The sequence below is a fragment of the Miscanthus floridulus genome, chromosome 14, assembly GCF_019320115.1.
Source record: "Miscanthus floridulus cultivar M001 chromosome 14, ASM1932011v1, whole genome shotgun sequence".
In the NCBI taxonomy this organism is placed as follows: Eukaryota; Viridiplantae; Streptophyta; class Magnoliopsida; order Poales; family Poaceae; genus Miscanthus; species Miscanthus floridulus.
The window spans coordinates 96,114,965-96,140,778 of NC_089593.1; the positions used below are offsets into that span (position 1 = coordinate 96,114,965).

General features: G+C 42.9%; 2 protein-coding genes across 2 annotated transcripts; one reads left to right on the plus strand and one right to left on the minus strand.

The window, feature by feature from the left end:
- Nucleotides 1–5,486: 5,486 nt before the first annotated feature.
- LOC136504059 (probable indole-3-acetic acid-amido synthetase GH3.9) lies at nt 5,487–6,762 on the minus strand. Its single transcript, XM_066498938.1, has 3 exons — nt 6,678–6,762; nt 6,026–6,182; nt 5,487–5,982 (listed from the first exon to the last, which is right to left on the minus strand). The coding sequence occupies exons 1-3, from the start codon at nt 6,760–6,762 to the stop codon at nt 5,487–5,489; spliced, it is 738 nt and encodes a 245-aa protein (XP_066355035.1).
- Nucleotides 6,763–12,662: 5,900 nt separating this feature from the next.
- LOC136504060 (uncharacterized) lies at nt 12,663–13,514 on the plus strand. The gene is made up of 3 exons (XM_066498939.1): nt 12,663–12,692; nt 12,816–12,908; nt 13,281–13,514. The coding sequence occupies exons 1-3, from the start codon at nt 12,663–12,665 to the stop codon at nt 13,512–13,514; spliced, it is 357 nt and encodes a 118-aa protein (XP_066355036.1).
- The last annotated feature ends 12,300 nt before the right edge of the window (nt 13,515–25,814 follow it).

The following is a 25,814-nucleotide window of genomic DNA, read 5'->3' on the forward strand; positions in this document are numbered from 1 at the left end:
TGCCAACCACCGTCTGGTTCCGTCGCTCCACCACGCCATTCTGCTATGGTGAGTATGGCGCGGTGTGGTGTCGCACCACACACAAATCCGCGTAGCACACAGCGAACTCCACCGAGGTGAATTTGCCGCCGTGATCAGTCCTCAGCACGCGCAGCTTCTTGCCGCTCTCTGTCTCCGCGCATGCCTTGAACTTCTTGATCACCGCCACCGCCTTGTCCTTGCTCGTTAGGAGTTGTGGCCACATATAGCGACTACAATTATCCATGAGCAGGAGGAAGTACCGCCGACCACCATTTGTGGCTGGCGTGATTGGCCCACAGAGATCTCCATGGACGAGCTCGAGAGCGTCCACCGTGTGATACTTGGCCGCCTTTGGGAACGACAGCCTCCTCTGCTTCCTGGTCAAGCAGCTGTCACACAGCTCGCCTCCGTGCTTGATGTGGGGCAGCCCTCGGACCATCTTCTCCAATCGACCGAGCGTGTCGAAGCTGAGATGGTCGAACCGAGCATGCCACAGCCATAGCTCCTAGGTGTGTCATGCTGCCAGGCACACCAGCTGCTCCACCTTCAAGTTGAGCAGGTACAGCCGGTTCTAGGACCTCTTAACCTTAGCAAGAAGGCGGTGCTCCCGGTCCCTGATCCAGAGGACGCCGTCCTTGATTAGTACCTTGCTACCTCTATAGCTGATGATGCTTGAACATAGCTGTGGGATGTAATACACATCCGTTAGCGCATGGTGCTCGCCATTCTAGCACCTGAAGATGATGGTGTTGTGCCCTTGGATCTCCACCCTTGAGCGGTCACCAAACTTCACCGTGCCAGTCACGTCGTCATCGAGCTCGGAGAAGGCTTCCTTGGAGCCCGTCATGTGGTTGCTGGCGCTAGAGTCCAGGTACCACCGCTTCTTCTTCTCATCGCCCACACGTCTGAGGTGGACTTGGGCGTGAGGTTTGTCGAGGTGGACAGCCTTCAAAGCCTTGCCATGCTCGACCACCGCCGTCACCTCTCCCTTCTTCTTGGCCTCAACGTCGTGCAGTGCACAGAACGTCACCATCAGGAGAGTGGCCTCATCATCATCATTAGCCTACACGAGATGAGCCTCAGCCTTCTTCTCCTGCATGCGATTTGGGCACTCCTTTGCCCAATGGCCCATCTTCCCGCAGCGTCGGCAGGCGTTGGGGTCGACCTTCTTCTTCTTCTTGTCCAAAGAAGCCTTACCGCAGCGCTTGCCATTACCACCGCAACTGGAGGAGGCTTCCCCGGAGTTCCTCCGAGAAGCCCACTCCTCCTCTGTCAGCAGTAGCTTGCCATTGTCCTTCTTCTCTGTGGCCTGCTCCATGCGCTCATCCACTGCCCGTAGACGGCCTGTCACATCCTCAATGGTGAGGGTGAACAAGTCTAGCATTGTCTCTATGGAGAGAGCAATCTAGATGTACTTCACCGGCACGGAGTGGAGGTACTTGGAGACCGCCTCTTCTTCGTCGATGGTGATGCTGTGGCTCTTCAGCTTGCTGATGAGCGTCTACAAACAGAGGGAGAAACCCTCCACCGTCTCACCATCCTTGAACTTGAGGTAGGCGTACTCCTACTTTAGCAGCTGGGCCGTCGCCTTCTTTGCGCGGTCGGAACTGACTCGTATCACCGCAATAGCCTCCTATGCCTCCTTAGCAGAGCTCTTCACCCCCAATGGCTCCCTGTACTCCACTGACACAGCAGCGAGGATAGCCTCTAACGTTGATATGTCATCATCTTTGTTGTCGGTGCCCTTGTCAACAGCATTCCAGAGCCGACGGGCTCTGAGCTTGACCGTCATGGTCACCGCTCACTCGTCATAGTTGGTGCGAGTCAGCGTCGGCCAACTGGTGTCGCTGGCCTCCCGCACCATGCACACAATGACCTTCTATCGTGGTTGGGCAGCCACAGCAGCACCGCTGCTGTCGCACATCTCCAAACCGTCCGTCATCGCCAGCGGTTAGTCCGGCGACGGCGCTTGTACGGCTCCAATACCACTTGTTAGCCCACTGGATCTCTGGCACAGAGTTAGCGGACCACTTACTAGTGTTGCCGAGCACATACTAGCTATGCCGACCACACACTATGGCTAGAGGTAGAAGAAGGGAGGGAGAACAAAGTGCACACACACAGTACAAGCAGCAGCGTTGGCCGGAGCTCTGCAGAGGGGATGGCAAAACTGAACTCGCTTTCTTTACTGAGTTGCAGTGGCAAACTATATATACAACTCTATCTATCTAATCCTAGTATACAGACATGTCAGGCTGTCATGTTGCTACAGTGAGTAGATGTAATAGCAGGGATAACTTTGGCGCCTGCCCCTGCTGTGGCTACAGTGCGGCAGGGAGCCTTGCGACGCATGTCCCTGCAGCGGCTACAATGCAACAGGAGGGAGCCCTTTCGGCGCCGCCTGTCCCTACCGTGCGTTCATACAAGAGGAGTAGTAGATTGCTTAACATAGGATCGGTTGGGATTTGGATGGCAGGTACATTGACGTGGCATGTTTCAAATATACAAGAGGCAAAATAGCTAGGCTGTGTAGACTCCTCTTTTTTAAAGCACTTTTCCATTTTACACCATGGCTAAAATAAGCAATTTGGCTATTTAGTTTTACACGATTTGTTGGAGTTGCTCTTATGTAATATAAAAAAATGTGAGTAGCACATGTCGATCCTCATGCAAGTTTGATAGGCTGATTTTTCGAAATTTGAGTCTCGTCACGCGACAAAACAATACCATGGCATGACGAGACTCAAATTTTAAAAAATCATAACCCTTCAATACGATGTCGGATGAAGATAATTTTTATATGTAAATTGTAGACCTCGATGAGATCTACAACTTTATAGTTTTATTTTTTTTTCATTTGAGGACAGTAAGATGTTCGAAAAAATAATATAAAATTTCAGCACCATAATAATCGCCTACTAGCGCTTACCGCATTAGAGCACTAATATATTATTTGTATGGAGTTAAATGAAAATATATTTTATACCAAAGTTGTAGCTCTCAATGAGATCTACAACTTTGTAGTTTTGAGTTTTTTCATTTGAGGACGTTAAGATGCTCAAAAAAATAATATAGAATTTCGGCGCCTCCCGAAAATAGAAAACCGCTTTTGAAACCAGCCGAGGACCAAATTTATCCGGTTTTGATAGTTGGAGGGTGTTTCTTAACCGGTTTCATAGTTGAAGGTTGAAAATCGAACTTTGGCGCGAGTTGAAGGTTGAAAAGTGTATTTTACCCTAAAAACTACTCCTTCCATCTCGGAATAATCGGCGTATTTTGATTAGGGAAAAGTCATATAAAATCAGTTTTGACTCTTAATTTGTCTTGTAATATATTATCACTTTATCTCAGAGGCATTTTAAATACAAATATATTGATACGAGTTTTATATGTCCTAAACTTGTATATGTAATCTGACTACACGAAGTCAAACCTGCTATGTCATATCGGCTTTGTTTTTCTTTTGTTTGTTCAATTTGAAAAATGGATTGGTAAAGTTGAAGGAGACGTACTCAGCTTGAGCCAGTACTAGAGAGGACTTTGGTTTTCGTTTGCTTAGCTTGCTCATCATACATGCAACCACTATTAGTTGCTTATTGGAATTCTTGCTGTTTGGATTGGATTCGGTTGGGGAACAATCTCATCGCCATCTCCTGATGTGCATGCCTATACAGCTAGCTAGCTTCGTGACAACGACGATGTGTATTGTCACATGATTGCGCCAGTAGCCACTAGGAGAAGACTTTGGTACATACTCCCTCCGTCCCAGAATATCTGTCGTTCTCGCTTTCCGAGAAACAATTTTAACAAAATATATATTAAAAATATTATTATTTATGATACATAATTAGCATCGTTGGAAAGATCTTTGAATCTAGTTTTTTAACAAATTTATTTGGAGACACAAATGTTGCACATATTTTGTACAAATTGAGTCAAAGTCGTGGCACGGACACCGAAAACGACAGATAAATTGGGACGGAGGGAGTATATACTAGTACTGTATGGATCAAGAGGGAATCTACATATGTATGCGTGCATTGCATGCACGCTCTCCATCCATGGTGGACTTGTGGTGTGGTGCCATATTATGACTTGTGTCTTAAGCTACACACTGCACATGATAGCAACATTGCAGAATTGGTGTGAATGAAAGAACTCATGCCCTTTCACTCATGCACTCGTGCTATCAGTTAAACCCAAACAAAATATTTTCCTAGAGTGAAGCCTGACCATTTTCTAGATGAAAATGTCTGTCAACAAACTTTTATGGTTGTCTAATCCAGTATTAATCTTAATACATTACTAGTTGGAGCCATCTAATAATGGAGCATCCGCTTTAGTCCTCACGAGTCGTGCTAGGAAAAATGATGAATCCTAGAAGTTCTCACAAAATTGCAAATATTTGACCTTCTAATCATCATTGCCAATAAGAGACACCGGATCTATCTTGTTTTCTAAAAAAACACTCACATCTGTCATTATAAAATATGACTTTAAAATAACCCCTACATTTGTATCTAAATTACCTATATCTACAACTATGAAAGATAATGCAAAGTAACACCAAAATTTTCTTTTGAATTAACCACATATGCCATTATGATAGATAACACAAAGTGACCCTTTTAATTTGCATATAAATTACCCAAATCTACCATCATAAACAATATATCCCTCAAATTTATACAAATATACCAATATAAGCTATTAAAGTACAATATATACTAGTAAATTGCATACTTGTACCACTATTAATAGTAAGCATAAAATGGTATGTACCATGTGGTAAAAGTAAAAATACTTACATTAGGATAAATATTAATTTAATATTTTGTTAGTAGTGAAGAAATGTTGCCTTAACAAACCACATATCAACGACACTAACAATTCACTGAAAATCGATACCCAGTGACAATAAATTTTGTAAGTTGTTACTTTAGATAATAAGGTTATAATTTTGGCTAAACAAACCTTTTTTAAATAAAATATGAAAGGAAAATTTTGATTAATATATATTCAAGAAGCACTAGTGTTTCAAATTAAAATATGGATAAAAAAATACGGAAGGTTGATAGGTAAATATAGATTCATGATGTAACGAAAAGGTTGAAACAAGGTCCAGGCGGAGTACATAGGGCGCACGGACTTTGCCCACATGCCAGGCTGCTTCCATTAAAGATTTTGAGATAAACCTAGAGCGCCTAGCTCCATAGCCGGATCACGTGTGCTAATCAAGAAATTTTTCATATACACATATATGTATATGTACATGGTCATACTTGATGGAGTATGTAATTTGAGATAAACTTGAAGTGCGTAGCTGGATGGCGCAACCGCGTGTGCTAATCGAGAAGCAAGAAACCGTTTCATATACACATATGTACATGGTCTGCGGAGATAAACTTGAAGTGCCTAGCTCGATGGCCGGACCAGGTGAGCTAATCGAGAAGCAAGAAACCGTTTCAAAATCGCAGAGCAGCAGAGTCCCAGTGCCAAAGCAAGTGGCTCAAGCTGCTCGACACGACGCGCGAGTCGAGCAGCTCGACGATGGCCGGTGCCGTCACGCACCGGGGCACCTTGTGCTGCCTGACGGACGCGCCGCGGGAGACGACGGCGTAGTCGGCCACCTCCTCGAACGTGCCCGGCCGGACCACCCGGATCTCCAGCGCGCCGATGGAGCCTGTCCCCACCCGTCCCTCACGGTACGAGTAGCTCAGCGCCTCCTCCATCTCGAAGCAGCACCGGCCCAGCACGTCGCCGCCGTCCACCACCACGCCCGTCGACGTCGTCCCTGCGGCGGCGGTGGCTGAAGAGGAAGACAGCATACGCAGCTCCCAGTACACGACGTAGTGCCCCCGGACGGTCTCGGCGCACGTCCGGGTGGTGTAGTCCGCCACGCCCGCGCCGTGCGGGACGAGCAGCGCGGCCGACGCGCTGCAGCTCCGCCTCGTCGGTCCTCTCGACGTCCACGGACAGCAGCACGTTGCGGCGGCGCAGGAACCGGAACTCCGGCGCCGCGTTGTGGAACCCCGACACGCGGAGGACGTCGCCGACGTGGTACCGGTACAGCCTGCCGTAGGTGGTCACCACCAGCTCGTCCTCGCGCCCGGACTCCACGCGGGCGCGCTCCACGAGCTGGCTCGCCGCCGTGGCGTCGTCTGCGACGTCCGTGGGCAGGAACTCGAATTAGGCCATGTTGGGCATGATGGTGTAGGACACCTCGGCCGCGTCGCCGCCGGACATCGGCCGGAGGTTGAGGCCGAAGTAACACTCCTAGGACCCGACGGTGGACACGATGGGAATGCCGCCGCCACTGTAGTAACGTAGCGCCGGGACCTACTGCGTCATGGTGCCGGCGCTTGAACATATAATTGTTACATATATAGATTGAAATCAGGATGAAAACGAGATAAGTATAGGTTCATTCCGAATGAATACGAGATGTCAAAAAATCCCCTTCCATTTCCTGTTTCTATGTTTTTTCTCCCAACGTTTAAGGTTTATCTGGGACTGCTCCACTGATTCCAACAGAAAGCAGCTACACAGCAGACTTTGTAGAGCTAAACTTGTTCGGCCCATTTTTATGCCCACGAAAGGAGAGCCTCGCAGTTGAGCCCAACACTCCGCCGAGCGCGGCACGACAGACGCCCTACTGCCTACTAGCAGGAGGCCAGGGAATATCCACGGGCGGATCCCCTGCTCCACAAGGCAGATGCCGTGAAGCCCGGATGCGTTCATGCGGAGTCACAGCTCATCCTCGATCGCAAATTCGTTTTCGCTTTGGACTTGGCTCAAAATTTATCTACATTTTTTATTCAGAGAAAAAGTAATAATTTTTTTATGTTTTTATATATGTGCTTAGATGAAATCTAAAGTTCTTTTAACAAAGGACATGCTCAAAATTAAGTTTTAATTTGTAATTAAAATTAAAATGGTTCAAAAACAAGCTCAATGACTTTAGATTTAATTTCAAACTAAAACTTAATTCGGTATATCCATTTGTTAAGAAACTTTGTTTAGAATCCCCTCGCTGAAATCGCCCACGTGTAGATGTAGTTTGGAGGTCCCTATGGACATTGTAATCGATGAGAAAAAACCTAGAAAATCAAAACGATCTATAGGAAAGGAAAACATGTCTCACTACTCGTCCACGTTGTTGTTTGGCGTGGACATAGGCTTATTGACAGGTGGACAGCCGATGCGGCCTATCTATCAACGTTCCAACTGCCAATAGGTCTGTCGGCACAAATTACGCCTACGTGGACGTGACCTGACACATACGATGCAACTTATTGGTTGTTGGATAGTTGATATGCCTATATTAGATATTGGGGTGCAACTTATTTGTTGTTGGATAGTTGATAAGTGTCTATATTAGATATTGGGTTGCCGATTAGAGTCCTGTCAACATGTTCCTATATTTGTGTTTTTCCTTCTAACTCTTAGTTCTCATTATTTATTAAAATGATATTACTTCTTAAAATCCTAGATTGCATAAGCGAGGGACGTGATATAGAATGGCTACTTGTCATGAACCTTTACAAAGTAATATTTGTAACAGTACTAATAGTAGCATGCACAAAAATGCCATAAAAAGAGCTTGTACTAAATCACCGTCCAGGAATACAATATGGCCAACGAGGAAAGAAGATGGTGTGGTGGGTATATAAAGAGTAAAAAAGAGAATATATCTACTTATATACTAGTAAAATGCGAAAGATTCTAGTTTAAAAAAAAAGAGATGCAAAAGATTCCAGCTAAAAAGGAGGATACCTAGGAGAGGAACCATGATTGGTAACAAGTCGCATATCCAGAGATACAAGTCCTGCGCATACTCCTTTCTATCTTGAGCCACCTTTTTTTAGACGTAAGAAGAAGTATATTAAAATATAGCTGGGTACATCATCACATTACAAACACTCTGGATTACATCACATATATCCAAAAACTAAATTTCATCAATACTGTACCCACACTTCACATGGATGACCGCACAGGCAAACATTCGGCAAAAGGCCTGAGAACATATGACCAACGAACAACGGCCAACATTCCTACAGGCGGAGTTGAGAAACTTTTTCTTTCTTGTGTCTTCCTTTGTTCTTCTTTATGCCACTGAAGAGTGAGGAATACTGATCTGAAACTTGTTCTCCCTAGTCATTCATCGTGGCCAGATCTAACTACAACAAAATGGATGAGAGACCGGAGAAAATTATTCCATGGCAAAAACTACTAAACAAATACTACTCCATATGTTAAGCATAGAGCTTAGCTTTGTCGGATGGGTTCTTATCCATCCAACATGGCAACATGATTTGATTTGACTTCCCAATCAAGAGCCAAGTGTTCTAGGGCTAACTAGTTAATTGTTTAGCTGTCTCATTGCTTATTTTTCAACACGGTAGCATGTTTGCTGTGGACACACTCATTCGTGGGAAAAGGTCATTTTCTTGTTATGATACCACACTTTGGTCGGAATCGATCACGCGCGACATGTAAAAATAAGAAAAGAAAAGGAAAGTCCACATCCATCCATCCGATGACATCACCGCAAGTCATAATCAAATGCCACATATAAAACACCGTAGAATACAGTGCCAACTGAAAAGGATATATAGAAAAATAAGCCTACAACAAAACCAGAGGGTACGTATACAAGCGCTAACAAGACATTTCATCAGGAACAAAAAAGAAATGTTTCTATATACTTGTGCGCTAATTTTAAGATCAAACTTATTCCTAAGACGAATTCGTTAGAGAAAATGCTTGAGATTACCAAAAGCATCCGAATGAAACCGACCAAAGTGCCTACTTCTTTTTGGATTGCGTCTGCGCGCACCCTTGTTGTAACACATCCATCCATCAATATCGAATATGGCGACAAGAACACAAAGGAGTATATTCAAGGAGTACCTATGTAACATTCCATGCTATGAATTCAAAAAAATTCTATGAATTCCTGCCTCTCCACACACACACACACACACATATATATATATATATATATATATATATATATATATATATATATATATATATATATATATATATATATATATATATAGGGAGAGTATATTCTGTAGCCACCTTCATTTACAATAATTTTATATACTAATTTACGATAATGTTAATACATATTTACGATAGTTGGGTTACTATAACACATGGGGATATTTACCATAACGTTATAGTAAACCACTTAGTAAGGAGTTACTATAATCTCGTAAATTATCATAGTAATTATCGTAACTCAAAGTAGCTATAGAATAAGTTATTTGGTAGTCAGCTACAGGGTAGTAGTTCTAGGGTAAGGCTATTCTGCAGCTGGCCATAGAATAACTTATTCTATAGCCACCTTGATTTACGATAATGTTTGTACCAATTTACGATAACATGAATATGTATTTACGATACTCGTGTTACTATAACTCACGGTGATATTTACCATAATGTTATAGTAAATCACTTAGTAATGAGTTACTGTAGCCTCGTAAATTAGCATAGTAACTATCGTAACTCAAAGTGGCCACAGAATAAGTTATTCTATGACCAACTACAGAACAGTAGTTATATATATATATATATATATATATATATATATATATATATATATATATATATATATATATATATATATATATATATTGCACCCTAGGTATAGAATACTATTCTACACCAAGCTGTTATACTGAACACAATTCAATTCAGTACTGTTATATATAGCACGATGAAAAAAATACTGTTCCCCAGCAAAATCATCGGGCACAAGCACTGTGATAGACACGTGAGTGATAGATGAAGTGAAAACAACGGCAAGGCGTAGGGGACACTGACACGCGAGCCCGACCCAAACGGGTCCCACAATTTTTCTTCATCTTTCGCAGGGCAGTGCTAAGTAGGGCCTGTTTGGTTGTACGCCAACGCATGCCATGCTATTTGTGGCGCCGTCGCAGCCAAACAGGAGCCTAGCATTTGTGCCAGCCACATGCATGGCGTGTGGTAAAGTGAGACGTGGAACCAAACACCCCCTATGTGCGAGTGAAAAAAAAAACACATGAAGCCATGCATGCACTAGTGTAGTATAGTACGTAGTGTACTGTGACAAATAATAACCACAACGTCGGTGCATGTTTTCAATCTAGCAAAAGAAGAAATGGCCCTGAGGAGAGTAGCATCCTTCGACCTGTTCGCTAGTTAGTTTTTGGGCTAGTTTGGGCTGGCTGGTGCTGGTTTATTGTGAGAGAAAAACACTATTGACTGACTGGTTTGGGCTAGCTGAAACCAACAAGCGAACAGGGCGCTGGTATCAATGGCATTAGCTACTTGGAAAGAGGGCTGCTGTGGTAGTGTTATTTTGGTTTTCTATGTAATTTAACCCTGTATTGAACTTGCTTCCCCCTCTTCTTAAATGATATGCAGTGCTCCTGTAAGTTTTCAAAAAAAAAAAGGAAATAATAATAACCATAAGTTGGGATCAGACCGGACGACGCATTGGACCAGTGGAGTTGAGCAACAGGGCCTGCAGGCAGCATAATCTGCATGTTTCTCTATTGATCGCGAATATTTTTTTTAAAAAAGTTTTAGGACCAAGCCTGTCTTTTATAATATCAGTCAAAAGGCAATTTCAACCAGGCGCAGTGAATGGTATGCCATTCGAAACACGCCGGGTTTAGTTCCCAAAGAAGTTCAAAAAAGTGCTACAGTATCCATCATATCGAATCTTGCGATGCGTGCATGGAGCATTAAATGTAGACGAAAAAAAACTAATTGCACAGTTTGGTTGGAAATCGCGAGACAAACGTTTTGAGTCTAATTAGTCCATAATTGAACACTAATTGCCAAATAAAAACGAAAGTGCTACGGTAGCCAAATTCCAAAATGCCCCCCCCCCCCCCCCCCCCCCCCAACTAAACAGTTTGGCACCTGAAACTCCAGAACAGACCTCACAAAAAAAAATCTAACACCAAAAACTCACCTCAGGTCTCAAAAAAAAAAACGGAAAAAAGAAGAAGACGTCATTAAACCAAACTAGGACCCCTCCAGCTTATGAACTCTAGCACCTCCCTGTTGAAGTCCTCCTTCCTTCACTTGTTCCCAAGAGAGATTCAACTTGCCTTCTACATCGGTAACCATAGCACCTGCCCAGCCAACCTCTTGATCTCCCCAATCTTTGCTTGCATAAGCACTCGCTTTTGTTCCTAACACAAAATTAGCCAATTCTGTGCCGTAGCAGCCATCTTGTGAAGAAGTACATCCATATACTCCTCCAATTGTGGAAACACATCATTTTTCTAAGTTTCCATAAGCTCCAAATAGCAGCAGAGGTATCCATATTTAACACACCATTTCTTTTATTGGTCAACGGAAATTTGCCTATAGAGTCTATGGAGCCACCTTAACTGCACCCCAAAAATCTGAGAGACCAGAGTTGTGAAGCAACTACACAATCAAAGAAGAGGTGATTCACTTATTCCTTTTCACAACAGAAAAGATAGCACACATGCACCAAAATTTTCCTTTTACAAGATTATCTCTAGTCAGAATCTTATTTTTAGTTAACAACCAAAGAATGTAGTGAACTCTACCAGGGATTTTGAGTTCCCAAATGGCAGAAACCAAAACTGGCTCAAACTCCTCTAAAGTTGATGACTTTATAGAGGGAAGGAATGGAGTAGATACCATTTGAGGTAAAATACCATATTAAAGCATCATCTTCCCACCTAAACACAATGGTTAAAGCTAAGTGACATACTTCGGACAACATCTCTAACATCCTGTCATCCACAGTTCTTCTAAAGCACATTTTAAATTCACTCCATATCATAGATCTGCTACATATTTGTTCTTCTCAGTAACAATTCTATAGAGCTTCCAAATTTGAATAGAAAGACTAGAAGAGCCTAATCAATTATCGTGCTAGAAACAAACCTTTTTCCCATTCCATATATGACAATGATAACCCATTTTAGCAGTCTAGAGTGACCACATAAACCCCTTAAAAAGGTGAAGCTCCTGTAGTTCTAGACCGAAAGATATTTGGATTTGGATTACTGGTATTATATTTAAAATCAATTAATTTTTCCATAACTTGTCTTTTTCATTTTTCATATCTCTTTAGCCAATTGGGAATACGTGGCCATGGGGATTGACCGCAGATAATGCCATTGGTATGTACTTTCCAAACCACCTCACTCATTGTACTGATTGACAATTAACCGACCCATCTCAAATCTTTCGATTCTTTTCATCCTCACGTGATTGGCATTTGTTTGCTCATCGAGTGAGTGTCGTGCATACCTTATGCTATGCTTTGCACCACCTACCATGGTTCTGGGATTCATTTTGGAAAAAAAAAATCGGTCCCAACCGAAATGGACGAATTTCAGAAAATTTTGGAGTCAATTTTGTTGTATTTTTCAAGATTTGAAGCACAAAATTCATTTTAGACCTAACTGAAATGGACAAATTTTGCCAAAATTTGGACTATCTCCGTCAAATCCCAGAACACTACTACCTATATACACCTATTTGTCTCGCCAGAGTAGAGCAACCAAAACCTAGCCTCTTGATTGACAGTCTTCTCGATCGCCTCAGATAGCCTCATCAGGCAGCTGATCCAGTTCTTCTACTCAAGCCCCATGGCCGACGAGGAGGTGATCGATTTTGAGGCAATCTAGGAGGATGTGGGTATCTATTTTTGGATCTGTACACTATAGTTCAGCCCTATCTTCTACACTTCTTTGAATTTATTTATTCTTACTTATTTTGTTTATTATGTATGCTGCATATAGTATGAACTGCTAAGCGACTTTGACAGCGCCATCGGTGAGGTCATGGGCTACAATAAGTGTCTACCAAACTACTGCAGTAGCTTGGTGACGATGGTGAACAAGATCTGTCATCTCAAATCTAAACCAACAAAGCGCTACCAATGTTGGTTTTATACCCAAATTCAGCGTAGACAAACTGATTTTTGGGTAACATATGAACACTATACAACAACTGTTGCATCTAGCTCATTAATGTGAACTTTTGATAGGGGATGAGGCTTAGCTTAAGGAAATGAAGGAGGGATCAACAAGATGGGTGGCATCCCTTTTGAGATGCCATAGGAGCTTGAGAACGCCCTCAATGGTCTCATTGGCGCTCCCAATATAGAGAAAGAGGAAGAAGAGAAGCAGAAAAAGGATGGTGATGAGGATGAGTATGAGGAGAAGAAGGATACTAAGGAGTTGTAGCATGACAATGACAAATAGGACAGTGAAGAGAAAGAGGAGGATGACAAAAACAACGATGACACCGATGAGGAGGATGATAACGAGGACAATGAGGTGGAGAAGAATGATGATGAGGATGATCAGGAGGAGGAGGGGGACAACAACAATGATGATGATGATGATGATGATGAGGAGGATGACGATGATGAAGAAGAGGATGATGAGGATGATGAGGAGGAAGACATCAATGAGGATGAGGAGGAGGATTACTGAGCCATCGGTGCTGCTCCACTAGGTTATCATGATGCTGCCACTCTTTGCATTGTTAGTTAGCATTGTGACAATGTGCCCTAGTTGTGATAGTCGAGTGCTACTACTACTACTCTTCCTATGAGTTGTGTTGCATGTTCGGTGGTGGGGTGCAGGCAATGCAGCGGGTGAGATTGCATTGACAATGAGAGCTCGCTCCCTCGCCCTCTCAACTTGCTCTCTCACTTTCTCAACCTCTATCTCGTTGCAGATCCACACGATCAATGGTTATGAGGGTTGAGATAGTTGTGCAGATCCAGCGGTGCGGTGTGGTTGAGAACAGTGGTTGTGCAGATCTACTCGCTACTTATTCTAACTCCTAACACTAGGCTATCCTACTAGCACTGAGACACAAGTGGAGCTCGTACTTCAAGTGGTGTTCTTCCTCTTATGCTTTGGAGTGAGGGGGCATCCCTATTTATAGTAGTTGGAGTGGGCCCATGGATCCAAGTGCTCTCCATCTCATCCCTTAAATCAAACCTCTTTAAGATGGAGGATGGTGATCCACCACACTTGTGTTTTTGCATCTGTTTTTAAGATACCGCGTCTGTTAATTTATTAGTGATGTTTGGTTAGAGGCGGACAGCTTGCCCGCCTCTAAAAATAAAAAAAAACACCAGCCTCCAAAAATCCTCTCTGAAGTAGTGTAATTTTGTTGCATTATTATATATAACCCCACCAAATTTTGTTGTTTTGTAAGGCTAGTTTATTTATTTTATTGCGTATCCTCCCATTGTTCAAGTTGACAGAAAATTTTGCATATTGATTTCAACAATATTTCCTTGTATGGTGAAAACATTAGATTCAAACATTCTGATGAGTAGTGGTTGTTGGCCGGCAACGATCTAATAACAGAGATGAAAGCATGATGCACATGGCATATTCTGCATAGATTGAGAACATGATAAAATGTGATAAATACAAGTTTATTTCAGAATAAAAATAGGATGACACAAAAATAGGTAGAAAATCCCCTTTCATTTCAATATTTTTTCATAAACACCAAAACAAACTGAGAAAGCATGACATGATTTCATCTCTATCATCAGAAAACATGACAGGATTTCATCTCTATCATCAGTATTTCAGTACGCAAGTGGGTAAGGACTAAGAGCATCTCCAGTAGTCCCCCAATACCACCCTCATCCCCATAAACCTATCATATTGGAGGAGATGAGGCAAATTTCTTGCTCCAACAGCTCCCCAAAATGGACCCTTTTTTGGTGGCCTCCAAAAAATAGCCCATCTCTCCTCAAATGAAGGGGGAGTTGCATCTCCCCCAATAAAGTAGGCCCCACAATAACTACCACTTTTCCACCTCTCTGCTCACACCGGAGCTCGTCGTATCCATGACTGCAATGAGGTTCAACGGCGGGGGTGGAGGCTGGCGCGCGGCGGGGCTGGCATGTGGCAAAACCGCTCGAAATAGCACACCTTCAGAGGCGCTCGTCTTCCACTAGACACTAAGCACCCTGAAAGTAAGCTACACTAGGTGATTATGTCGAGCACACCCCAAGGGAGAACTCGAACAATCCACGTTTTTCATCTAGAATCCAATAATGAAAACGAGTTTATAATACTTAGTCCATTTCATACAACAAGAGTTCTCGAAAATACATTATTACAATACCAAGTTCAGAGTGCGGAATTTAAACAGCGGAATTGAAATAAACATCTAACGATAAGATACAAGGATCTGTCTATGCCCACCAAAAGAATTCTCCACACAACAGCCACTCCTCAAGCTGCACCTGCAACAGGGGTAAATAAACCCTAAATACACAATGTACTCGCAAGACTTACCTGACTAGTGGGAATAATTTCCTGACTCCAAAGGATATGATAAGCTTTATGGTTTGCTGGGTTTCCTTTTTACGAAAAGCATTACTAGTAGTAAATCCTTATGTATATGTTTTATTAGCAGTCATGATTAGTTCATTAGCTAACCATTCTATGTAAGCACCTATTCTACTTTCAAGCAAGAGTTAAGCAATCAGATCCATTCACCCCCTTTCATCTTCTAGTTCTTACTACGGTGCTAGACCATAGCCAAGTCATACCGTATTACATGACGATTCGTGAACCAATGTATCCCAGTTGGGTATCTTGAAACACATGCCCCGCTTGTACCTAGGCACAAGCAAGACCAACCCACCACTCTCCTATCAAGGGGTCTAGGTCCTCGTCCAAACTTGGACTCTAAGCCCCCACTCCTAAGTTCTAGACTCAGTGTGGTGCTTAGACCTCCACCATCCTCGCCTCCAATCAGTCTGTCTGGAAAGAGCCAGAACCCACGATAAGAGAGCAACGAGCCTTTCCACTCCCATAAGCAAGTATGTGCTCAGGATAATAAGTCTGTGACCTGACTACCATCCACAGCAATGGACGGTCCTTAACCGACACGGATAGGGAAAATAGTGTAACCAAGCTATGCCCCGTTGGCCACGGGACACAACCTATTACACCCACCAATACCCGTACCATATCCCTACCCGGTCTCCATTTCCTTTCACTATTTTATCATGAGAGTAATAATAATAATCATCTATTATGAGTAAAGGCAGGTTACTCACGCTACCGATAGCCTAAGCATAGCAGCTACTCGACCTGTGCTAGTAGGACACATAGGTAGGCTTATCTATGCATGTAGTTTTAATATAAATCATGTAACATAAATGCACATCACATATATATATCCACTGGGGCTTGCCTTGGGCAGGTGGATTGTCAGCTATGTCAGTCGTTGGTGGCTGTAGGGCTTCCTCCTGTACGAGAACCTTCTCCTCGTACTCCTCGATCACCTCCTCATACTCCTGCTCTCCGGTGGTCATGAACTCCACCAACTCGTTCTCTACATGCATGCAATGATGATGCAACACTTAGTATTTATGCAACAGCAACTCTTAAAATAAGAATACGCATACTAAGCTACTAAGCTAGCCCTAATGACTAAGGCACTAAACTAACTATCATCTTTACCAAGCAAAGTGTTGGGTTCATCTAACAAACACCTAGCTTTACAAATGAAGGATATATCTTTATTTCTACTAATGATTTAATGTATATTTGAAACAAAGAACATTTAACTACCCTTATATTTAGTCTATTCTAAAGCTACAAAAATTATAGTGAGCACATAATAATACCACAATGCTGCTATAAAATTTTTAGGGCTAAAGCTATCACCAATTTACCACAAAAAATCCTACAATAATTCTCCTAACAATATTAAACATTTTCAAATAATTTAATAGCTACTGGTATCAACATGTATATATATGAACTAAGTACACTAACAGATAGATCACAATTTTAGGAACTTAACAAAATTTGTTTCACAATTTTTGGACACCTACACGATTTTATATGATTTACCAAAGATCAGCTCAAAAATTATATTAGAAACCTATTTCTAATTCCTTATGAAAAAGAGAAACGAATTCTCCCGCGTGGCCCACGGTGCGGCCCACACGGAGACGGCCCGCGATGGGAAACCCCGCGCGTGCTGATGTTTTTGCAAAATAGACCTCGAACTTCTCTCGAATTACAACTAAGTACTAACACTATTTTCCCCTCTCTCATAACTTCTCACTTAACCCCCTGGCCTTTCCCTAATTCACCCGCGCGCACCCTCGATGACTCAGTGCATGGCGGCGAGGCGAGCGGCGGCACCGAGCGCCTACGCCGGCCACCTAGGACCTACGTGGGCCCACCTAACGAGTCGATCACCATCTCTGACATGAGCGGCTACGCTAAGCGGTGGTGTAGGGTGACACGACTGGCTGGGGAAGGCTGCAGTGGTGAGTGGCCATTCGCGATAGCGGTGCCACTATTCCGGTGGGCTAGGGTAGCTATAGGCCTAATTGATTAGCGTGTGAGCGTCAGGAGGCTACCATAGACCAGGCCGAGGTGATAGTTGGAGCGGAAGATGACGAAGGAAGGCTAGCCACGTGCAGCTGAGCCGTGCGATGGTGCACCACGGCGGCATGGTCGCATCAGTGACGAAGAGGAGGCGGTAGCGGTTCAACTAAGGCATGCAAGGTGGAGAGGGAGTCAAGGCAATGCTAGTGGTGCAGGTGAATTGGATCAGGAGGGACGATGGGAGAGCTGCCCACACCTATGGCCAGACACGGCCTTATCGACACGGCGGTGGAGAAACTCCAAAATTGGAGCTCGATCAGGCGCCATTCAAGGTGGGGTGGGGACGAGTAGCTAGGCAGCTGTGCGACAGAGCCAACAACACGACAAATTGACTTGAGGTGATCTCTCCCTGATGAAAGGTCGAAATGGTGGACTAGAGGTGGGAGAATAGTCCTTTCTAAATTTAATCGCGCCGGCTAACCGAAACAAGTGCAGAATTAAAACAATCGGTCTAGCCAAGACTACACCCCTATATCGAAGTTCACACGCACCTTATAAAGATCCTAAATAGGCAACAAAGGTGCTAGGCTAGCTAGAGCTCACCTAACCAATTCTAGAAGTAAGGTCACACAAACCTATGCCGCTAGTACTTCAAGCAATGAGGGAGCTCCTACATATGCTAGTAAGCAAAAGCACAAAGCCACTTAGCGTACTAGCAATGCTCAATTACAAGGCAACAACTGCCAAATTAGAGAGCGCAAATACTTAGCTACACAAACTAAGCAATATGACTAACAAGGTCACACAAACCAAATTAGCCACGCAAGGGAGCTACTTCTATGCTACACAAGCAAGAAGGTAACTAGTGAGGTACACAAGCTAACTAATTACAAGAGCAACTACACAAGCACAATGTATGTGAATGTAATTACAAGCTTGTGTAAGGGGATTGCAAACCAATGGGAAGAACAATGTTGACATGGTGAATTTTCTCCTGAGGTTCATGTGCTTGCCAACACGCTACGTCCCCGTTGTGTCGACCACTCACTTGGTAATTCGACGGCTAATTGGCATCACCCGCCAAGCCCTCACATCAGTCACCGCAAGAACCTACCCCAAAAGTGACGGTAGCTCAATAACACACTCAACTAGAGTTACTCTTCATGGCTCCTGCGGGGCGAGAACAATGCCCCTTACAAAGCTCTTCTCTGGAGCACCACACAAGCTTCTTTAGGGCTTCAACAGAGACCACCATTAAGCCGTCTAGGAGGTGGCAACCTCCAAAAGTAACAAGCACCACTGGCTTGCAACTTGATCACCTAGTGCCACTTGATGCAACCTCACAATGCAATCACACTAGAATCGCTCACTCACTCAATCGGATGAACACTATCAAGGTAGAGTGAGTTAGAGGGCTCCTAAGCACCACCACATAAGCCACCAAGGCTCTAGTGTGCTAAGCTCTCCTAAGCTTTGAGCCAAAGGTCGACCAACACTTCTATTTATAGCCCCCATGAAAATAGAGCCATTGTACCCCTTCACTGGTCACTGCTCGGGGTGACTGAACGCACCCTGCCACCGTCCGGTCAATGGATGGCTGCCACGTCATCCCTGGCTTCAAATACTGAGCGCCCAATCTTAATGGTTAAGTTGTGACCGGACGCACCACGAGGATGACCGGACGCTGCTACGCCTGAGTCTCGTCATTTCTAGAGAGATCCCTAAGCCTCTGTTTTGCAACCGGACGCGTCCAATGCTTCACGACTGAACATAGACCAGCATCTGATCGTGCTACGCCATCCATGTGTCGGTCTGTGTTCAATCAGAGCCGTCCGATCTCAATGGTAACTTCATGCGCCAATGGTCACATGACGACCAGATGCAGCACAGTGTGGATGACCGGATCTGCAACGCCTGAGTTCGGTCGTTTCTAGAGAGCTCCCCGAGCCTTTGTTTTGCGACCGGACGCGTCCGATCATGCTCGACCGAACGAAGACCAGTGTTCGATCAGCTCTATGCCCGTGCGCCAACTCCAGCGCCACCTACGTTAGTGTACATTAGTTTGACCAAATGTAGGCCCTGTGTGTTCGATCGCTCTTCACGCCAGCATCCGATCACATGACCAAGACCGCACGCTCTCTGCTTTCACTGGCTGGACGCACCGGTCCTACCGAGGCTAGCGTCTGGTCACTCACAGTGACACCTTCTCGCCTCTGTTTCTTCACCGAGTTGATCCTCATTAACTCTAACTTCTTCTCCATTGCAAATGTGCCAACACCACCAAGTGTACACCACCATGTGTATGTGTGTTAGCTTTTCACAAATATTTTCCAAAGGATTAGCCACTCAACTTGCCACGCCACTCGATCCTAGCGATGATGCAAAGTTAGATCACTCGAGTGACACTTGATGACCAATATGCAAACAAGTTTGCCCCTCTTGATAGTACAACCATCTATCCTAAACCCGGTCATCAACTTCTCTACACACCTATGACCAATGAAATGAAATGCCCTAGGTTATCCCTTTGCCTTGCGCATTCCATTCTATCTCCTCCAATGTCGATGCAACACATGCACCAACATGATCAACAATGATATGATCCATTTCATATCAACACGTGATCATATTGGTTCATCGTTCTTGACTTCACTTGCTTTTCACTGTTGCCTTCGTCCATCGGCACCAAGTCTTGCTCAAGCTTCATCGCCACATGGTCCATCGCTCCAAAGCCTCCAACTTGCCCTTCACGCTTGCAACCGGTTCATCAAGCCAAGTCATGTCTTGATCTTCTCCACCTTGATCACATGACTCAATGTCATGTCTCATGTGCAATGAGCTCCTTCATCATCACATGTGTGACTTTGCAACATCTCTGAGTCATTTCCACCTTCATGGCATATGTTGCTCACACACATGTACCTGTGGACTAATCACCTATGTATCTCACATAAACATAATTAGTCTACTTAGGTTGTCACTCAGTTACCAAAACCAAACAAGGACCTTTCAATCTCCCCTTTTTTGGTAATTAATGACAACTCTACAAAGATATTGAAATTAAGCTCTTTTGGATTCATGTTGCTTGCCCAAGCAATTTTACCATGTGTAAATGATTTTAGACAAGTACCACAAACCCAAAATGGTAGTATTAGCTCCCCCTACATATGCATAGATTGGAATTGTGGGAGAGTAATTACTACCAAATGATGCTAAGGTGTATAGAGTAAACCTTTGAAGTGTGATACCAATCAGAGTTATACCTTTAAGTTCATCCTTAGCACCATGGTTAGCTAGATATCACATGGAAATCAAAGCACTAGATACCTCGTGAGATCAACATAAAAAGCAAGGTACTAGCATTACTTGAAAAGCATACCAAGTGTCTAGCTATCATCCTATGCATGCTAGTTTTCATTTCATCAATCAAATTCTACAACTAGCATACACCACACAAGCATGCATATTGAATTTAAAAGCTTATGCAATGCAAACAAGCACATGAATATGCACATATAAAATGCAATCAATCGAAGTTCATGAGCTTGCTCCCCCTACTTGTGTGCTTCTCTTGTCCAAGAATTTTATCCTTCTCTTTTCTTCAATGTTGCTCCCTCTTTGTCCATGTCCATGTCCAACCTCTACTTCTTGTCTTCAATGTCTCCCAATGCTTTCATGTCTTTGTACAATCTCTCCCCCTTTGTCATCAATTTCATGTCTTTCATGAGAGAACTTTTTGGAATACCACTTAAATTTGCCATGACTAGCTCTCTTTTGGGTGTTGCTTGCTTTTCTTGATCAACCCTTTTGATTGCTTCAACTAAGCATCTCAAGTGTCTCTTGGATCACCACTTCCATGTTAGCCTTCCAAGTACCATACTTGGTTTACCTACACATAGGCGGCAAGCCCCTACACTAGGGAGAAGTGACTTCTCTCCAAAGAACCATTCTTGACACTCACTTGAAATAGCTTGATTGATTGATTCAAGTGATGGACTTAATTTGATGAGTAACCTTGATTCCTTCTTTAAGTCCTTTTCTTTCTAATTGTTTAAGTCCTTTTCTTTCTACCAAATAATTTTCAATAGTTACTAGAACTTAAACTTCATCTTCATCTTAAGTTTGATCTTGATATTCCAATTTGAGAACCAAATATGTGTAAAGTACATTCCTCAATCAAATAGCCTTGTACTCTTTGCTTGTCATGCTTTTAGATTATCTCAAAACCAAACTTAGGTGCCTCAATTACTTATAAACATGTTTCCACTTGAGGACCTTTCAATCAAAGTGACTCTAGATCAATCCAACAATTGTCACTTTTCTAGTAGATTTTGTACTATTCAAAGAAAAATGCATATCTCCCAAAGTAAAGATCCAAATACCATGAAATTTGGTGGAGATGTGCTTCACTAAGTTATCTAGCAGGTGTAAAAATTTAAGATTCATTTGACTTTTAGATTGCTATCAGATTTCAATTCTTCCACCACTGCTACATGTTGAAAACTGCTGCACTATGGCTGACAAGATCCACTCCAAAACCGAAGCATCTCTTATCCAATTCTCATGAAATTTGTACAACATCTTATAACATAAGTCTAGAGCATGTACACCAATTTTTATGCCAATCCAATAAGTTTGGTCACTCAAACATGGTTAAGATCACAGCTAGCTCAGATTTTCAATATAGGACATATTTCAATCCCTTGAGTTGTACTTCATCAAATGTGAATCAAACTTAAAACCAACTTGTTTGAATACTTTCATAAGAAATAAATCCATTCAATCCACTCACTAAAAGTCATCTCATGAATTTATCCAACATAAATCAATCCAAATTTGATTACTAAGCAATTATCCATTCAATCATCTCATAGCAAGCAACATTGTATATTTATCCAATTCAATCAACTCATATGCACCCAAATAAAATGATCAACAAGAGATATACCTTGGTTAGCTCATGATCATCCAACTAGCAAGCTTCAACTCTATTATTTGAAAGCCATCAAATATGTCCAATGAATCACCAACAACTTGAATTATAGCACTTGTATGATATAGCACATTTGGACTTTACTCAATTATCATGGCATTGGGTTTGGATATGCACTAGGCTTAATATCTTGACTCAACATATGATGATCAATATGAAATCAATTGAATCAAGTCTCCAATGCTGATGGTATCTGCAATCAATCATCCACTTTTTGATGGTACCCAAACAAGTTTGGGCCCTCTCAAGTTAGGAGCAACATAATTAGGCATAGCCTTAGTATGAGTAGCGGAATGTTTTGCAATAGCAACCATAGAGATACCATTACCACCCGTCCTAAGCATAGAATCATCATCAATTGAAATAGGCTTAGGAGTATTACCTAGGGGACATGAATGTGCCATGTGTCCCCTTTCTCGGTATGACTAGCACTTTCTCTTTGATTGGGCCTTCTCTTTCTTGCTCATATGGTGCTTCCCATTGCCTTGCCTCTCATGAGTTGCTTGAACCTTCTTCTCAAGCTTGGTAGGACACTTAGAGGCAAAGTGTCCCATATCTTCACACTTGAAGCATTTGATGTGACATATATCTTCTTCTCATCATGTGTCTTGATCATCATCTTGGCATCTTGAGTTTGTATTGGATGCATTGCATTTCCACCCCCTTCTTGTTTTCTTCTTCTTGTTCATCAAGTCACCACCATCTTTATGGTTGATCTTGATTTGCTCTTGGGGTGTCTCCTCTTGCTCAACTTGTGGCTTTGGTTGATGCTCCTTTTGTTGCTTCACCAATTGCTTGGTTGGGCACATTGAGGTAAGATGATCCCAAGTGCGGCACTTGAAGCACTTGACATGCTTTAGCCTCTTGTTTTCCTTCATCTTCTTGAGCTTCTCAATGTTTGGCAAACCATTTGCAAGATGTCCCGCTTCATGACATCAGTAGCACATGGAGTGAGAGCTTTCTTTGTTGTAGCTTCTTCATCTTTCTCTCTTTCTTTCACCCTTTGTCATCTTCTTCTTGAAGCCAAGGCCACACTTATCACCATAGTTTATTTGAGTCTTTAACATGTGCTCAAAGGTGACTTTTGAATTGTAGCACCTCTCTAACTTGTTGCTTAAATTCTTCACTTCATTTTTGAGCTCATTGTTCTCCTTCAAAAGGTTAGTCTCACAAGACATAGAAGTAGAACAAGAATCTATATGTGAAGAACATGGCATATCTAATAAATCATCACAAGAGGTGGATACATGCTTCTTGCCTACATCACAAGGGTTAGCAACATTTTGCAATTTATCATTTGATCCATGTGATGAGCTTTCATTATTTTTAAGTTTCTTTGTAAACACTTTAATGAGAGAAGCATGTTGTTCTAATAATTTTTCATGAGATGCAAGTAGTGTCTCATGATTCAATTTTAGCTCACAATGTGAAGATTTAAGAACATCAACTAATTTCTTATGTTCTTCGCAAGAGTTCTTTAGAAATGAGTTTTTATTTTCCAATTTTATTGTTTTAGCTTTCTCATTTTCTAAAGATATGGTCATGCTAGCAAGTCTACTCATAAGCTCATCATATGAATCAGCATGATCAGCCACATTATCATTTGATACCTTGGTGTCACCTTGTGACATGAAACAATGTGGTATAGTGGATGAGTTTGTAGTAGCATCATAATCATGGCCCGAGCATGGACCATCATCACCATCAAGTGTGCATGGGGTTGGATCATCATGTACTTCACTTGAGGCATCACCATCAATCTTGTCAAGTGATTTTATGGTAGCATCATCATCATTATCACTTGACCATGATGTGGTGCAATCTTCCACAATCACCAAATTGTGGTCATGCTCAACACGCTCATGTGCCTCCACCTTGCGATCATCCTCCTTCTTGAATTTGCCATCATCCCATATGGAGGAATCACCGAAGGTGTGCTTGATTGAATCCCATATCTCACGAGCGGTTCCCACATAGTTTATCCTTTTCATTAAATCAAAGCTCAAAGCATCCGTTAGATAACAACAAGCATGTGCATTAAGTTCATAGAGAACTCTTTGAGCTTTGGTGAGATTTTTATGGTCCAAGACATGAGTGAGACCACTAGTGACAATCCACCAAAAGTTAGGTCCTTTTACATGAAAATGATCAAGCATGTGATTTTTCCAATGGGCAAAGTTTGTGCCATAAAAAATATGTGTCTCACAAACATCTAGCCCACTAGACGTCATCCTCTCGGGTCAGTGAAGACCACAAATGAGAGACCTAGCTCCGATACCACTTGAAAGGTCGAAATAGCGGACTAGAGGGGGATGAATAGTCATTTCTAAATTAAATCACGCCGGCTAACCGAAACAAGTGCGAAATTAAAACAATCAGTCTAGGCAAGACTACACCCCTCTATCGAAGTTCACAAGCACCTTATAAAGATCCTAAATAGGCAACAAAGGTGCCGGGCTAGCTAGAGCTCACCTAACGAATTCTAGAAGTAAGATCACATAAACCTATGCCACTAGTACTTCAAGCAATGAGGGAGCTCCTACATATGCTAGTAAGCAAAAGCACAAAGCCACTTAGCGTACTAGCAATGCTTAATAACAAGGCAGCCATTGCCAAATTAGAGAGCGCAAATACTTAGCAACACAAACTAAGAAATGTGACTAACAAGGTCACACAAACCCAATTAGCAATGCAAGGGAGCTACTTCTATGCTACACAAGCAAGAAGGTAACTAGTGAGGTACACAAGCTAACTAATTATAAGAGCAACTACACAAGCACAATGTATGTGAAAGTAATTACAAGCTTGTGTAAGGGGATTTCAAACCAATGGGAAGAACAATGTTGACACGGTGAATTTTCTCCTGTGGTTCACGTGCTTGCTAACACGTTACGTCCTCGTTGTGTCGACCGCTCACTTAGTGATTTGGTGGCTAATTGGCATCACCTGCCAAGCCTGAACGTCGGGCACCACAAGAACCTACCCCGAAAGTGAGGGTAGCTCAATAACACGCTCAACTAGAGTTGCTCTTCGTGGCTCCTACGGGGCATGAACAATGCCCCTCACAAAGCTCTTCTCCGGAGCACCACACAAGCTATGACCTCACGATACAATCGCACTAGAATCACTCACTCACTCAATCGGATGAACACTATCAAGCTAGAGTGAGTTAGAGGGCTCCCAAGCACCACCACATAAGCCACCAAGGCTCTAGTGTGCTTAGCTCTCCTAAGCTTCTAGCCAAAGGTCGACCAACACTTCTATTTATGGCACCCACGAAAATAGAGCTGTTGTACCCCTTCACTGGGCACTGCTCGGGGCGACCGGACGCACCCTGCCAGTGTCCGGTAAACGGATGGCTGCCATGTCATCCTAGGCTTTAAATATTGAGCACCCAATCTTAATGGTTA

Excerpts from the sequence above, each read along its gene's own strand:
- LOC136504060 (XM_066498939.1), top strand. The coding sequence starts at position 12,663 with ATGGCCGACGAGGAGGTGATCGATTTTGAG. Across the intron at positions 12,693-12,815 it reads AGGAGGTGATCGATTTTGAG|TATGAACTGCTAAGCGACTT; the intron begins GCAATCTAGGAG and ends TGCTGCATATAG. Across the intron at positions 12,909-13,280 it reads GCAGTAGCTTGGTGACGATG|GACAGTGAAGAGAAAGAGGA; the intron begins GTGAACAAGATC and ends AATGACAAATAG.
- LOC136504059 (XM_066498938.1), bottom strand. The coding sequence starts at position 6,762 with ATGAACGCATCCGGGCTTCACGGCATCTGCCTTGTGGAGCAGGGGATC. Across the intron at positions 6,183-6,677 it reads TGGCCTCCTGCTAGTAGGCA|ACGACGCCACGGCGGCGAGC; the intron begins GTAGGGCGTCTG and ends CGGACGTCGCAG. Across the intron at positions 5,983-6,025 it reads AACGCGGCGCCGGAGTTCCG|AGGACCGACGAGGCGGAGCT; the intron begins GTTCCTGCGCCG and ends GTGGACGTCGAG.